The sequence below is a fragment of the Phaethon lepturus genome, unplaced genomic scaffold, assembly GCF_000687285.1.
Source record: "Phaethon lepturus isolate BGI_N335 unplaced genomic scaffold, ASM68728v1 scaffold5347, whole genome shotgun sequence".
NCBI classification, from domain to species: domain Eukaryota; kingdom Metazoa; phylum Chordata; class Aves; order Phaethontiformes; family Phaethontidae; genus Phaethon; species Phaethon lepturus.
In genome coordinates this window covers 46,412-63,094 of record NW_010549683.1, presented here as the reverse complement: position 1 = coordinate 63,094, position 16,683 = coordinate 46,412, and the positions used below count along the sequence as shown (strand labels likewise).

Here is a 16,683-nt window from a genome sequence, read left to right as displayed (position 1 = left end):
TTCAAACAGAATTCCTTAACCAGCACAAAAATACCCCAACTGCAAATCACAAAAGCAGACAGTTCTTTCTACTGATGAGTGCATTTCACTTTCAGCTCTTCTTTGTACGCCACAGCTTATTTTTAGTTGTAGTTATCACAACAAACAGCAGATATCTGATTATGAAGTTTCATTATATAAGAACAAAATGCCACGAAATAAGGATAAAGTTATTTGTACAGAAATAACAACATCTTTAACTTCATACATGCCATCAAATAATTCTATCCAGAGGTGCAAAGGGGTCATGTCACCAGGAGACTACCAAGCCTTGTACAATCCACCAACTATTATCCACTGCTATCGTTTCACGTGGGCACCAATGATACAGCCAGGAGCAGCCTGAGGAGTTTCAAAAAGGATTACAGAGCCCTGGGAGTGGTGGTAAGGGAATCCAGAGTGCAGGTAGTTTTTTCATCAATCCTCCCAGTCAAAGGGAAGGGGTTTGAAAGGGACAGTTGTATCTAGCAAATCAACAAATGATTACAGGTCTGGTACCACAGCAAGGGGTTTGGCTACTCAGACCATAAGACTCACTTTAAGAAACCTGGTCTACTGGGGGCTGATGGGGTCCATTTGTCAGAGAAGGGGAAGAGCATTTTCGGTCTCATGCTTGCCAAGCTGGTGAAGAGGGCTTTAAACTAAAGTTGCTGGGGGAGGAGAACCTCAATCCATCCCACCCCTACACGTTTGATACCAGTGCCAGCAATAGATGCCCAGAGCCTGGAAGAAGGATCACAGGTCAGCAGGTGAGCACCTTAAAAACACCACAAAGGAATTCCAACCACTTCCTGCTAGTAAGTCAGTTTCATCGGGCGTCCAACTTAAATGCCTTTACATAAATGCACATAGCATGGGGAATAAACAAGAGGAGTTACACACATGTGCACGCCTGCAGCTCTATGATCTTACTGGAATCATGGAGCCGTGGTGGTATGGCTCTTACAACTAGAGCATTGGAACGGAAGGCTAAAGGCTTTTTAAGAAGAACAGGCAGGGGTAAAGAGGAGAGGGTGTCACCTCCATGTCAATGAGCAGCTGGAATACAAGGAGCTCTGCCTGCGGATGGATGAGGATGACCAAGAGCTTCTGGATCAAGATTAAAGGGAGGGCAGGGACAGGTGACATTACAGTGGGGGTCTGCTACAGGCCACCCTACCAGTAAGACCAAATGGATGAGACCCTCTATAGGCAGATAGGAGCAGTCTCACATTCACAAGCCCTGGTCCTCACGGAGGACTCAACCACCCCGATATGTTGGAGGGACAGCACAACAGGACATAAGCAAATCAGGTGGTTCCTCGTGGAATACACCGATGATAACTTCCTCCTCTAAGTGATAGAGGAGCCAATGAGGAGAGGTGCTATGCTGGACCTGGTTCTCACCAACAAGGAAGAGCTGGTGGGGAATGTGAAGCTCAAGGGCAGCCTTGGCTGCAGTGACCATGAAATGGTGGATTTACTTAGGGAACTTCTAAGATACTTAGGGCAGCGATGAGGGTGCACAGTAAGCTCACTATCCTGGGCTTCAGGAGAGCAGACTTTGGCCTATTCAGGGGTCTGCTTGGTAGAGTACCATGGGATAAAGCTGTGGAGGGAAGAGGGGCCCAAGAAAGCTGGTTAATATTCAAGAATCACCTCCTCCAAACTCAGGAGCGATGCAATCCAACAAAGACGAAGTCAGGTAAAAATGCCAAGAGGCCTGCATGGATGTCAAAGGAGCTCCTGGACAAACTCAAACACAAAAAGGAAGTCTAAAGAGTGTGGCAGCAAGGATTGGTAGCCTGGGAGGAACACACAAACATTGTCTGAGCACCCAGGGATCAGGTTAGGAAAGCTAAAGCCCTGATAGAATTAAATCTGGTCAGGGATGTCAAGGGCAACAAGAAAAGCTTCTGTAAGTACATTGGTGATAAAGGGAAAACTAGGGAAAATGTGGGCTCTCTCCAGAATGAAATGGGAGACCTGGTTACCTGGGATATGGAGAAGGCTGAGGTACTCAACAACTTTCCTGCCTCAGTCTTCACCGGTAAATGCTGAAGCCAAACCCCGCCAAGTTGCAGAAGGCAAAGGCAGGGACTGGGAGAATGAAGAACCACCCACTGTAGAAGAAGGTCAGGTTTGAGACCATCTAAGGAACCTGAAGGTGCACAAGTCCATGGGACCTGATGTGATGCATCTGCAGGTCCTGAGGGAACTGATGGATGAAGTTGACAAGTCACTATCCATCATATTTAAGAAGCTGTGGCAGTCCAGTGAAGTTCCCACTGACTGGAAAAGCAAAAACGTAACTGCTATTTTTAAAACAGGAAAAAATGGAAGACCTGGGGAACTACAGGCCAGTCAGTCTCACTTCTGTGGTGGGCAAGATCATAGAGCAGATCCTCCTGGAAATTAGGGTAAGGCACATGGAAAATGAAGAGGTGATAGGTGACACCCAACATGGCTTCACTGAGGGCAAATTGTGTTTGACGGATTTGGTGGCCTTCTGCGACGGGATTACGGTATTGGTAGATATCAGAAGAGCGACTGCTGTCATATACCTGGACTTGTGCAAAGCATTTGACAGTGTCCCACACGACACCCTTGTCTCTAGATTGGAGACACATGAATTTGATGGATGGACCACTTGGTGGGTAAGGAATTGGCTGGATAATGACACTCAAAGAGTTGTGGTCAACAGCTCAGTGTCCAGGCAGAGACCAGTGAAGCGTGGCATTCCTTGAGGGTCAGAATTGGGACCGGTGCTGTTTAACATCTTTGTTGGCAACATGGACAGGTAGATTGAGTGCACCCTCAGCAAGTTTGCTGACCACACCAAAGCTGTGTTGTGTGGTCGACATACTGGCGGGAAGGGATGCCATTCAGAGGGGCCCATGTGACTCTCATGAGGTTCAACAAGGCCAAGTGCAAGGTCCTGCAACTGGATTGGGGCAATCTCACACACGAATACAGGCTGGGCAGAAAATAGATTGAGAGTAGTCCTGAGGAGAAGGACTTGGGGGTGTTGGTGGATGAGAAGCTCAACTAAATCCAGCAATGTGCACTTGCAGCCCAGAAGGCCAACTGTATCCTGGGCTGCATCAAAAGCAGCGTGACCAGCAAGATGAGGAAGGGTATTCTGCCCCTCTACTCCACTCTGGTGAGACCCTACCTGGAGTACTGCGTCCAGCTCCGGGGCCCCCAACATAAGAACAACATGGACTTGTTCAAGCATGTCCAGACAAGGGTCACCAAAATGATCAGAGGGATGGAACACCCCTCCTGTGAGGACAGGCTGAGAGAGTTGGGGTTGTTCAGCCTGGAGAAGAGAAGGCTCCGGGAAGACCTTATTGCAGCCTTCCACTACCTGAAAGGGGCCTACAAGAAAGCTGTAGAGGGACTTTTTACAAGGGCAAGGAAAAGGTGTAATGGCTTTAAACTGAAAGAGGGTAAATTTACGTTAGACATAAGGGAGAAATTTTTCACAGCGAGGGTAGTGAAACACTGGAACAGCTTGCCCAGAGAAGTTGTGGATGCCCCATCCCTGGAAGTGTTCAAGGTCAAGTTGGATGGAGCTTTGAGCAACCTGGTCTAATGGAAGGTGCCCCTGCCCATGGCAAGGGGGTTGGACTAGATGATCTTTAAGGGCCCTTAAAGTCCAGTCCAAACCATTCTATAATTCTATGACTTCCTAGATTGCTACCCAATTTCCCGAGTACATTTGTACCACTGCTAACAAGGTTAGACTCTGCAAAGAGCGGAACTGAAGGATTCACATTTAGAAATATAAAAAGATGGTAGTAAAGACTTATATTTAATCAAGTTAAAGTAAGGCAAGCAAAAGACAAGCTTTTCAGACAACAGTCCCTTGATAAAAGTAAATAGAGCAGTAAGAGTGGGTCCTTAACAGGCTACTAATTTTTCTAACAAGCTAGTCATTAACAGTTTACCAGAATACCATGGGGTTAAAGAACACTGGGTGCTATCAAAAATGTCATTCCTTTGGAAAGAAAGGAACTTAATTTTACCTTGGAAGTGAGTGGTGTAAAAAACAGTCCCAGCATAGCCATTGACAAAAATGTGCAGCTGTGGGGCATACACTATGGCTGGGGGTTCAACAGTTCAATTTGAAAATTCTCTGTACCACTTGCAACAAGACTAAGACTAAAACTCCAATTCTCATAGAACAAATTCAATGTAGCACCTTAACTGCAGTCTAGGAAAAGGCAGATTTTTAATATAACCCAGCAGTAGTCCACTAGGTTGCATGATTATATAACCCATGTACTTTGTACAGAAAAAACAGGAGACTTGCGTAATGCAGGTAGAGATACTCAAAGATGCTGCAGGTAGCAGACAGCATCTAGCTACCTGTAGCCAGTCAAGACTAAAGAGATAGTTCTTAAGCTGTCGATGTAAAGTAAATAGATCAGTTTATGGAAATTTAGGTTTGCCTCACTTACAGTAATGATACGGAAAGAAGTCACTTTAGAGGAAATGACTGACTCAGCCCAAGTAACACAAACACACACACACACACACACAAAAAAAACACCCAGAACACATCAAATCAAGTGTAGAGTAGGAGTTGTGTATCAAAGTAGATGATCTACAAAGCAGTGTGAATAAAGTGCTGGAAACACTAAATAAGGAAGAGATTAAAAAAAAAAACACACAGACTTAATTTAGTTATGAAATACCAGGATACAAAGTATAGCAGCATCCATGCATTGTTTTTGTGCATTGAGTAGTGCAACAACTAGAACTCAGCCACAGAAAGTTTCAGACTGAACAAAAATAGGTTTTCATCGCTTATAATATAAAATATTGCCAGGCATTACAAAGGGAATAGGTCATTGAAAGTTTATGAATATACTTGTTTAAAAGTAAAAACCTACAGCCACTGGATTATGTGATCTCCAAAAATATTTTATAGAAGTATGCCAAATTCTACTGGAGTCAGCAAGAATGAGTCTGACCCTTAATAAAAGAATGTTTTGAGAACAAAGCCTGATCCTTACTGTGCTTAATACATGACCATCCGATGTATAACACCAACTCACTGAACCCACACTTCAATAATCTTGTCAACATACCACCAACTTTTCTTTAAGTAAATCCAAGATTTAACAGGTTGCTCAAACTGCCAACAGATAGATAAGTCTGTTCTTAGAAGCATGGTTGATAACAATGAAAACACATTCAGGATGTCCTTCCTAATCTAAGTCTGCTGCTTTCCTATGGTTATGGAAGAAGAGTAGATGAAAACATACACTTTTTTTGCCTGTAAACTGGTGTACTCTTAAGGATGTTTGCATGACTGACATTACAACATGTCACTGGCTATTAACAGGAGTTCAAAACTCTGTAAGGACCTAGATAGAGGGAAACCACTCTTAACTGCAACTTTTTGTTGAAAGAGAAGAAAGGACTCAATGGCAAGACTGAAGGAACAAAGAATATGTTCTAACAGAGTGCCAAAAAACCTGTTACAATTCTCTCTGCCCCACTCTCTCCAAGAAAACAGATCAGTCAAATTTGCAGTCTATGCCCTGTTTGTACCTGCATAGAGTAGTTGCCCAGAAATACTAATTTTTATAATTATTTTAATAATCACATTTTTTAAGAGGTCATACATGCTTATGATTCTACTGCACACAAATAAGCTCAGCCTTAACAGTCTACCAAAGCCAAATTACTGAAAAATTTGATGTATGCTGCTTTGGTGTATTTATTTTATTGTACCATCAACAAGCCACAGCATCACAGAAGTCTTTTATTCAAGCATCTCTTAATCAATAATTAAAAATTTGAAATAAAAAGAACCTGTTGTGAAAGTTATCCTACATCGATGCACCACCTCCTGTGCCACTGCTTCATCACCCTTTTGCTCTCCAGCTGCACACTTCTACAAACATTTTAAAGAGCTTGCTCCATTACACAAGGTGTGCATCAGTTGCTGAAGTAACTGCTTCAGATACCCACTGTAAACAATTACAGACTCTCATACGTGACAAAACAGGTGCCACACAAGGAGTCTGCGAGTTTGCGCTACACATTTATGGTCAGAATAGTACTAAGCTTAGTTTCAATATGTTTTTATCTTACACAATTTACCACTGTCTACCAGTCTGTAAGTCCCCTTAACTTCCCTCAGAAAGGAGGAAATAAAAAAAAAAAACAACTTTAAAGTATACTTTCAACAGCTTTTCCTTGGAAAGAGGTTGCACACCAGTTGGTGCACACATTTTGGCATAAGATAACTACCATTTGAGAATTTATATGCTGCACTTCTTACCAGAAGCAGTCTAAAACAATCTCTTGAGACCAACCAGACACCACCACCCCCTTTGGAATTCCTATCCTCTCTAGATATTGCAGATGTTACCAAAATGTTAAAAGTTACTTACGGTTTCCCCCCAGGAATTCCTGCTAGATTTGGAGGGATTCCAGGTACTCTCATGTGAGGAGGGGGATCAAACCCAACCTGACAATGAAAAATGAATCAGTCTCACACTTGTAATTTCTCGTTCGGCAAACCCCTTTTCTTCACCCCCAAAATATTATGTATTTAACCAAAATGTGGCTTTTACCCACAGTATAAAATAAGTGCACGCCCCTTCATGGGGCAGGGGATGACATTTTCTGTAGACATGCTCTGCTAGAAGTATTCGTATGCAAACAGAAAACCAGGAACGTATATCACGCATTCACACCACCGAGCATAACACGAATACCTGTGTTAGCACAGCGTTAGCCCTGGAACTAGAGTCCGTGGCGGGTCGGCGCGTAGCCACGCAGTGCCCGTCAGCGGCGTGACAGCGAGCGCGTGCCCGTGCAGGCACAGCACAGCGCTGGCAAGCAGCTCCAGGCCCTAGCGAGAATCTCGGCATGGCTTCACGCTGCACTGCGTGGGCACATCAGCCGAGATCTTTCTCACAGAGCCACGCTGCAGGCAAATTTATCTACAGCTTAAATATACCATGCTCTCTTTACATCCTGCAATTCCACTGAACTTTTATGTATGTATAAATATGAATAAATATGGGCATCAAATAATCCAAACAGAAATTCTAGGCCAAACAGACTTAGTTTTTCTTCTGCACACAATACCCGAGTTAAAATTCTTACTGCTTTAAAGAGCACATATGCTATTCAGAATTTCTACACTTTCACTTAAAATCCCTGTTTAACAGTTTGAAAAAAGTAGCTATATCTACAATAATAAGAAGATGACAAACCTAAATCCAATCTTGCAAATTTACAAGTAGGTAAATCTGTCTATGCATAAAGCTTCCATCAAGCTCATGTTTGCAGAATCATGTTTACTGTTAAGAATTCTGCTCAACAGCAGCCATAACTACTGTGGTCCATTTACTTACTACACCCACAACAGCAACGATTCTTAACACACCTTATCGTAGAGCTTCAAGATATGTACCGACCAAGTTCTCACGTCAATTTCCACAAAACACAGAGACATAAATAAAAAGACTTCTATAGGCTTCAAGATCAATTTGGTATGTCTGTATGGAACACAAATCTGGTTCACTGAGAGAAAAGCAGATGTCCACAGCACCAATGAAATACCAAAACTACCTTTCCATTTAAAGCATAAAATAATTTTTTGGCATTTATTAATCAGTCAAAGCACTGATGAAGGTGAAGAAAGAAGGAAACATACACAAATACACGGAGATTCTTTGTTTTCAAGGTGCAAATTTGTTCCTCCAGCCACGCAGCAAAGTGAAACACACAGTGAAGCTGTCAAGCCTCTGGCACTGTTATAACTTGGGAATTCAACAGTGCTAAATGAAGCATGTAGCTTTTCTCAGTGAACCACAACTCACACGACTGAGACTGCATGCAACGTATGGCCTACCATAGGAGATCTTCCATAGGCAACCACAGCAGCTGCAGCAGCAGCAGCACTCATCTGGGGTGACATATTGTGCAGACTGGCATAGGCTGCCCCTGGACTGGTTAACTCTCCATTCATGCCAGCATGAGGAACCATTCCAAAGGGAGCAGGGTACGGTCCCGGTACTGCCAACGGTGTCCGCAAACCTGCAGCTATGGAATAATGCAATCAGGTACCTTTATTTACATATTCCTTCATACAGGGAAGAAAACAGACCTTTTATTCCCCTGCAATACCTAACCTTCCCCTCTCACATACACACACTGCCAAGAAACATTGACATAATTTATCAGTACCACCACCTCTTTTCACTCAATGCAAATAAGATCTACTGAAGCCTGAACTTGCTGATTACTTCTAACAATCTCTTCTAACATTACTTATTTCCATTTCTGTAATATCTCCCTGTTTATATTAATCTTTCCTTTGCCAAATTAAGCAGTAAGGCTGACAGACATGGCTTACACAGCTCCTGTCTGAAGCAACTTTGTTGTACTAGTCTGAATAGCAAAAAGTAAACTTCCCCCTGCATTTGTCAAGATTTACATGGCAGCAAATATTAGTAGACTCAAACAAAGAGCTGGAGAAGAGACTGCATTCACAATAAGTACCAGAAACTTCTGAGAAGTCTTTTTATATTGTATGCAGTCTCTGGATTACTTGCAAAAAAGATAAAGACAAAAGTAAACACAGAAGGATAAGAGATAGAAAGATATTAAAACTCTTGATAATCCAAACATCTGCTTCTCATCAAGCCCTCTCTTGATATCAAGAGCAAAGCAATGTATTTAGTTAACATTCACACAGAACACCTACGTGAAAAAAGATTAATTTTAGAACCATAAAAAAACACGTGAGATAATGCATTACCAGCTTGGTTAACCAGAGGGTCCATTGCTGGAGGCTTGCCAAGGCCTGGACGAAGTCCTGGAGTTGCACTAGTGCCTGGGGTTGGCACATCACTTCGAGGAGTTGGTGTGCTGGATTTCAGAACAGGCGTGCTGGCTTTTTCATGCTGGTATCATTAAACAAATTAAATGAGTATTATTTTTAATCCAGGCCATATTATACAATTTATCACAACAGCAGCTGGGATGCTGGGCACCTACTACTTAGTCCCTCAGCCAATTTTCATAAATCCATGCAATGCTGACAACATTAACTTGTGAGAGAGAAATGTTGATCTTTTTGATTGCTGCTGGAATTAAAAATAAGAAAAGAAAGTAGAAAGTTATTTTTTCTTTCTTCCATTAGCATGAAAAAAACCCAAAGCCTGAGCTAATTTTTTTTTCAGAACAATACACTATGCATGACCAAATTATTTTAGCTTGAAATCATTACTGTCTCAATTATTATTGGACACACCAAATCAAAATACTACCATAGCTGATAGTAACAAAAAATTGTGACACAAAAACTACGGAGAATCTGGCCAAATTATTAGTGATACTGCAGGAAGAGTTTTCAAAAAGTAGAAGCTTATTTAGAAGAGTTTAACAAAAGCCTCAAGAAGTTCTTAATGACTATATACAGGCTATGTTAAACCATAAGATACTGCTCAAGAAGTAAAAAAAAACAATGCTTAAGTGACTTTTGTACTTTTTAACAAATTTGTAACTCATTTGACAGAAATGTAGGAAATACAGGAAATCCAAATGAAGCAGAAAATATTGCTGAGCAGGAAAGCTGTTTAATACTATAAAGGTCTGGAAAAACAGTAGTCTATTTCAACTTCAAATGTTTAAAAAGCCATGTACTTTCTGCCACAAGTAGTTGCAGGAGAATGGAGAGTTAGATTTTATAAGAAAGAACAAGATTTATCTCGACAACAGACTGCTACCCACCAGACTCATTTCTTTGGATTTGAGAGAAGTGGAACTTCCTGAAGAGGCTGTAGATGCTGGACTGCTAGAGGCATCTTTCTTCAGCAGGCGGGTTTTATCTATACCATTTTCACGTGGTGAATGAGTGGGACTTGCCCTTGGGGAAGAAGGATCCTGAAACAACAGGAACGGAAGAACAGCACAGAACCGTGTCATAGGCTGGTACACAAACAACACTGAGAAGTCTATGGGGAAAAAAACTAGAAGAATTTAAGCAGTAAGTTCAAATAATAAGACTTTTTTTATCTCTATAGAAAAAAAGCTGAAATTCCTTCCTCAATTTAAAGATGTAAGTAAGTTCATACAGTAAGCAATCTGGTTTTATTTTATACTACATGTAATCATAAACTGTTTCCAAGCATAGAGCTTGCAATCTAAGTATACCTAAGTACAAACTAAAGCAAGTGCACACAACTCGTGATAAGACCAACAGTAACTTCAGTAAGTTTACACTTTTTTCAATGTACATTCTCCACACACTGCTAGTGACAACAAACATTTCAATAATCTCTTTTAGGCCGTACAAACCTTGCTCATCTCTAATAGAGACGCATGCCTTATATGCCAAAATATCTGTCACTTCTTCCTAAATACCATCTGCAATTGCCTCACTACTTAAATCTATAGGAAAAACTTAAATCCCCTCTCAGGTGATTATCTTTCTCTCTTCCAGAGGCACTCTCTCCATTAACTTTAACCTGAAATAGCCAGCCCAGCAAGCTATAATGCCATCAGAGCCCTGCAGGTTCTCTATGCTCCTCTAGCTCATGAGAACAGCAGCAGGGAGGACGCAGTCCTCACAAAAGGGGACTAAGTCTACTGATTGATTATTGAGCAGTTTCATTGTAAGTAAGGCTTCTGAAAGGATTACTAAAATCCCTAGTTGGATACCCATTTTTCTACTTGGCTGACATCATTTGGGCATTTGGAGCTGCTGAAGACACTTTTCTATGAGCTTCTCTCCCTGTGCGTTTCACAGAGCAGAAGAACCTCACTAGCATATTCAGGCTTCCTAAATCTCTTTGTTGTATGAAATAAAAGATGAAGAAAACTGAAGGCACATCCCTTCACGTTGAAGACATTGCCAAATCTCTTCCCTGGAAAAAAAAGTAACTACAACCTCTGGAAAATTTTGTGAACTGACTGACTTCATTCTGACTTCAGCTGACTTCATTCTAAAAAAACAAGCATTTCTGGAAGATGCTGTCTTTAACACAGGATGTTAAAAAACTAGTAATTTTTAAGGTACCAAAAATATTTTTAATAGAACTCCTACTATTAAATTCAAGGTTAAAAACTGCCTGCCTTTTTCATTTGAAGACAGTGGTTTGGAAACCTTAGCCCTCCACCTGCATCTCACCACAACACTCTCCACTACAGAGCAGCTGTGAAGCGTCAGAACATAACTGCAGAGGGAACAGACCTGGACAAAGCAGCAGAAAGAAAAGCCAGGAGGGCAACCAGATAAAGCTCAGAGGAAGACATAGTAACTGCAGTACTACAAAAAGGAAAAGCTGTGAATATTTTAACATATCCACACAGAAGAGTCTTTTGTCTTCTAACATCTAAATGCACTTTTCCTTTAACCTTTGGGCAAACGTCAAGACTACAAAAATGAAAAAAGTTACCTCATTGGATACATCTACAACCAAGTTATCGTCACTCTTGTCCCCATCACTGTCCTATTAAAAATAAATAAATATAGTGTTCATTTCAATTAGTACATTAATAGCCCAGAGAGAAAGACTATGCATCTACTTAGACATTTTTTCGTGGTTTTTTTTTTCCTAAACAAAAAGCAAACAGCCTTTCATTATCTTTTTAGCAATAGGGAAAACAATTAAAACAGGAACACAACACCTTATTTCTGCTTCAGTAATAAAACCCAAATAAGGTAGAACTAGTTGAAAGGTGGTGGTCTCACCATCGGTGCAAGATGGTCCAAAACCCCTCCTTATTACCATCATGAACAGTGTTATCACTACGCCTAAAAGAGAAACTCATTCTATTCACATGCTAATCTTATTTGTTAATCTGACGGAAATTACTGCTTGTGCATACCTAAAAAACAACAGATCTTAGAAAATTGGAGGTTTTTTGGCACTTGTTTGATCTATCAATTTCCCCAAAGTGACAGGACAATTTTTCTCCTTTTCCAGAAAGGAAAGTCTTGAAATGGAAAATTCTAGCAAAGAAAAAACTTCAGAAATGCCAAGGCATTTCAACATTTCTGTCTAACAAAACCAAAATACTTTGAAATTCCTAAATGAAAATATTTTATTGTGGCTTGTCAGGCTGCACTTTGACTCATTCACATGTATCTGTGTTCACCTGAGCTGCTCTAGTGCCTCACGATAGCTGTTACTGGAGTGCCTCCAGGTCCCTATCTCCAAAATGGCCTGGGAAGGCCCAGTAGACACATTCTATAACAACACAGTGGTCTAGTGATTTCTGCAGCGCACCTTCGTGACTCAACCAGAAGGTGAGTCTTGACTCAGAAACAAACAAACAAAAAAATCAAGTGAATGACAAAACTTTAAATATTTTTCTGGGTAAGTTTGACATTTCCAATAATAACCCTTTTAGTTAAAAAAGTTTCTAGGCAAAGAAATCAGCCATACAAGACTGCTCAAACTGTCCCCCATCTCTTGCTTCCAAAGTGTCTGGGCTATTACACTTAACACTGGCAGACAGAAAGTAAAAACACCAGTTCCTTCCTCTCAGTTCAGGCCATAAATGTTTAAAAAAAACCCAAACAAACCCCCAAAACTCCAACAGGTAGTTTCAAGCCTTCCCTTCTGCTTTAGCAGCTGAATATTGCTCCAAGAAATAACACAAACATATTCGAGATTCAAGAGTGCCACTGAAGACAGAATGTTGGCTCTATTTGCCACTCATAGCAGTCCAACCAAAGGATGCAAAAGGAGAAGGAAGAGGAAAGCTTCAGCCCCAGCTATCTGCCACCTCTTGAAAAGCATAAAGCACCCAGAAGTCAAGAATAGGTTAGAGCGCAGTAGGTGGGACACTTGTTGACCAGAAATACTACCCCCAAGGAGGGCAAAAATAGCTGACAATGATTAAGTGCACTCCACTGACTTCATCATCTTGAGAAATAGAAGTTTACTAGGACTATCAAAGGCTTCTCCTATATGAACTATTAATATCAGAATATTCTCCTCACTAACAAACACATAGCTTGAAACTATAGAGGCCCTAACAGGAACATTAGTCAGAAATCAAAAAGAAGAAAAACAAATTGCATTGTGCATCTTATTTCCAAAAGCAACAATTCCTAAAACTCATTTATCTCCCTTCTGACAAAAGCAGTACTTCTTTGTCCCTACAAGGGCCTCATCTAAAATGAGCTTGAAATCAGTAGTTCTGTGTTTGCAGAATTGGGGAACCTTTAAAAAGAAAGATCTTCATCCAGATCAGAATAAATCTGGAACTTTCACAGACCCTTGTTTTGCTCAGTTATTTATTTTGATGCTGCCTTTATCTGTAAATTCCATTTCAAGCAAACAGCAAACAGAACCACACATTTAAAACATGGATTAAAACAAACTGCTTCTACAGTGCAATAATATCCTTTCTTATGCTTAATCTTCAAATATTTAAAATTAAAAATGCCCATAGACAACCAAACCCTCAAATTTGAAGGAGTAACATGGGGAAGTTTGCTGAACCCTTCTGTAATCGAAACAAGATTATTAGAAAGTGGTGGAAATACAGCTTGCAAAACCGTAACAGTACTACACCACCACAACGTGCAGAAGGGGAAAGCAGATGGGGTATCTGCTGTCAGTAGCTCCAGGGATATCCAATAGCTGCTCAGAGATATTCTGGGTCCAAGTGGAAAGATATTACCCTACCAAATACTGAGGAAATAAAGCGAGACCTGATTTTCTCTTGGGTTTCGGTAACCAGGATTAGTTAGTCATTAGATTCAAAGAAACCAGACAAATTGCCACATTACTGCTATGCCAAAGAATAATATCATCTGTTAGATTTAAGTTCTGCCTTTCAGTGCTTGCACACCAGTCTAGTCTATAAAGCCTGTTCAAGTATCATCCTGCGATTTAGCCGAGCATTTAGACTTGAAGTTGAAAGCCTATGTGAATCTTTTGAGGTTCACGTACACCATACACCACACTGTTGTACTGAAGTGTCTCTTCAAAACCAAGCAACAAGGAAGCTAGTAAAAAATGCAGAACACAAACTGGGAACTTTTTATATTTCAATTTGCTTTCTGCTGAAATTGCCCTATCAACCAAAAGCAAACAAGCAAACTTTAGTAAATTGGTACAACCTCATAACATATGCTATTTGCAATGATAATTATTACTCAACACAGTAATACCTAGTATCAGAAAAACGTACTAAAACCCTCCAGATCAATAAAAATCTCCACTTCAAACAAACCTGTATGTTTTAGAGCAGTCCAGAAAGGATCTCTTGCTTGAACTCTGAGAAATGTCCCAGAATACTTGTGAATCACAAACAGCTACTCCTGGCTCATTATTCCCCATTGAGGAGTATTACTTGACAATAGCCCAAACTGTTGAGTCACTACCCTTCCCACAACTTGAATAATGGTTTCTCTGGCACATATATCCATGTACTACATCAACCGTAGGAAACACATTGCCTTGTTCTTCACAGCTCTTTCGCTCCTCATACAAGCACAGCAAGTGCAAATAAATTAATCATTTCTTTGACACAGATTTGCTTACATAGTGGCTGGAATCCTTATCATCCACCTTTCTCTTTTTGATGTCATTGGTATATTCAGGGCCATTCCTGCGTTTATCTGTGCTTCGCAGACTGTCTGGGACCAACAGAGAATTACTCTGTAAAGACAAAAAAAAAAGGTCAATCAAAAATTCCTTTCAAGATTCCTTCATATATGCTTAAAAACTCAAATTGGAGGTGATAGATGCTTTAGAAATGTGATACCTACACAGTCTTTCATTCCATTTAATTCAACTCAAAGTCCTCCAGGCAAACATGTACAGCTTTATGCATTCTATGAAGCTTGGCATTTCATTGTTCAACTTGTCAAAAGTTTAGTTCACTTGTCAGTCACCATCTATTTAACTAATTAATTCAACTGAATTTATTGTTTAGGAGAAGCAGGCTTGCTGTTTATGTATGAGCAGGTAACAATGATTTTTTTTTTTAATATACAGATCCCATGTAATAGGAGACTTACTAAATATAATCTGATTGATTGCTCATTTCCAGACCACCATAAGGTAAGGTAAGGACCAAGACAGGTAAGGCTTTGGTACGTCTACATCTGACAGCATGGATAGATATATAGCAACTTGCCTTTTAACTCTTAAAATAACAAATATTTACCTATAAGGTTATGCAGTAATCATTTAGTAGCTGCGGTAAACTCCAATGAGACGCCTTCAACAAAGATATTGCAAACAAAGATCAAATGTTTTTACTTCCAGCATAACATTCACTACTAGTGTGAAATTAAGGCTAAAGTGTTGTTTAATCAGACTTAATCTGAAAAACTGAAGCCAACACACAGACACAAGAGACAAAAGCAAAGACTAATCTTTTCCTCAAACTACATGGACTGCTTTCATTCATGTTAAGTTATGCTAAGTACAAACTGTTGACCCAAAAAGAAAGGCATTTTAGACATTTTTTCAGTCACATGACTATTCGACATGCCTGCGATTCCCATCTCCATCTCCGTTCCAGCTAAAGCATTAAAATGTGTTACAATGAGTTCTTTTAAGTGCAGGATTAGCATATGCAAGAGGGCAATTTGTTCAGTGATGTGTTAATGCTGTGAACAATACTGAATGAGTTGAGAAAAAAATCTCCTTTCACAAAGACCTGGTAAACCTAGTTCCTAAAAGCAAAGTACATGGTTACATAAATAAATATATGCTCACATAAATATATCAGTGAATAAGTATTCATACACCTACACGTATCACTCACAGAAGAAAAGCTTATTAACAAAATATATATACTGTAAGTGTAGCCCTCAAAAGAAATACTCAGATCTACCCAAAAGCCAGAGGTATTTACTATTAATATGTCATAAACATATACTAATAACCAATGAACTGTGCATCGAATGGCTTCCCCTTTAAAACCTGAAGGCACCACAGTAGTTTTGCTCAGACATTAATGTTTAGTCCCAAGGAGATGGAAAACAAAACAGAGCAATCTGAATCCTCTTTTTCCTACTTCAGAAGCTGCACTTTAAGGCCAACTCTAAGCTCTTTTATTCATGACTATTCAAGCTAAACAAATGCCAAGGGGCTTACATAAAGCATATAGCAGGGTCTAATGAAATTCAATATAAAGAAGCTCAAAATAATGTCTTTACCACAATGTTTTGCAGCTAAAAGGTGGGCTTGTTGAATCACTGAACTAACTGCCTTGACAAATACAGTCTGAATTTAACCCCTCATCTCCTCCCAGATGCACACAAACTCAGTGATTCACTAGTCTGAAAAACATTAAAACCCATGTTCAACATTTTAATATTGAATCCATGATGTCTGTGGAAATAGAAACTTCTTAAGAAGCAAGCTGTCAATTCAAACTTGATCACAGATTTGAGTACTGCAAATGTCTTTTCTTAAAGAGGAAAGTCACTTATGAGATACTTTCCTTAACAAAAATAATTACAAAAAAAAAATTTATTTTACTACTGAAAAGCTTAGAATAAAATAATGAAGGCAAATGTAATAAAGTGAATAAACTCAGTTTCTCATTTTAAATTGTCAAAATTAAGTATGAATAATGGAAAGGTGGCAAAGGGGCAGTAACGGGGAAAAAACTAGTAACCCGCTATTTGAAGTTACTACACAGAAGTGTAGG

At 40.0% G+C, this 16,683-nt stretch overlaps 1 protein-coding gene across 1 annotated transcript in view; it reads right to left on the bottom strand.

The window, feature by feature from the left end:
* TLE1 (transducin-like enhancer of split 1 (E(sp1) homolog, Drosophila)) overlaps positions 1 to 16,683 on the bottom strand; it is a 73,543-nt gene that overhangs the window by 10,471 nt on the left and 46,389 nt on the right. Inside the window, exons 8-13 of the mRNA XM_010290324.1 lie at positions 14,559 to 14,675; positions 11,454 to 11,507; positions 9,787 to 9,939; positions 8,813 to 8,957; positions 7,904 to 8,094; positions 6,432 to 6,508 (exon numbers count right to left, since the gene is read on the bottom strand). Of these exons, the coding sequence (XP_010288626.1) occupies positions 6,432 to 6,508; positions 7,904 to 8,094; positions 8,813 to 8,957; positions 9,787 to 9,939; positions 11,454 to 11,507; positions 14,559 to 14,675 (737 nt within the window). The remainder of the gene's footprint in view (positions 1 to 6,431; positions 6,509 to 7,903; positions 8,095 to 8,812; positions 8,958 to 9,786; positions 9,940 to 11,453; positions 11,508 to 14,558; positions 14,676 to 16,683) is intronic.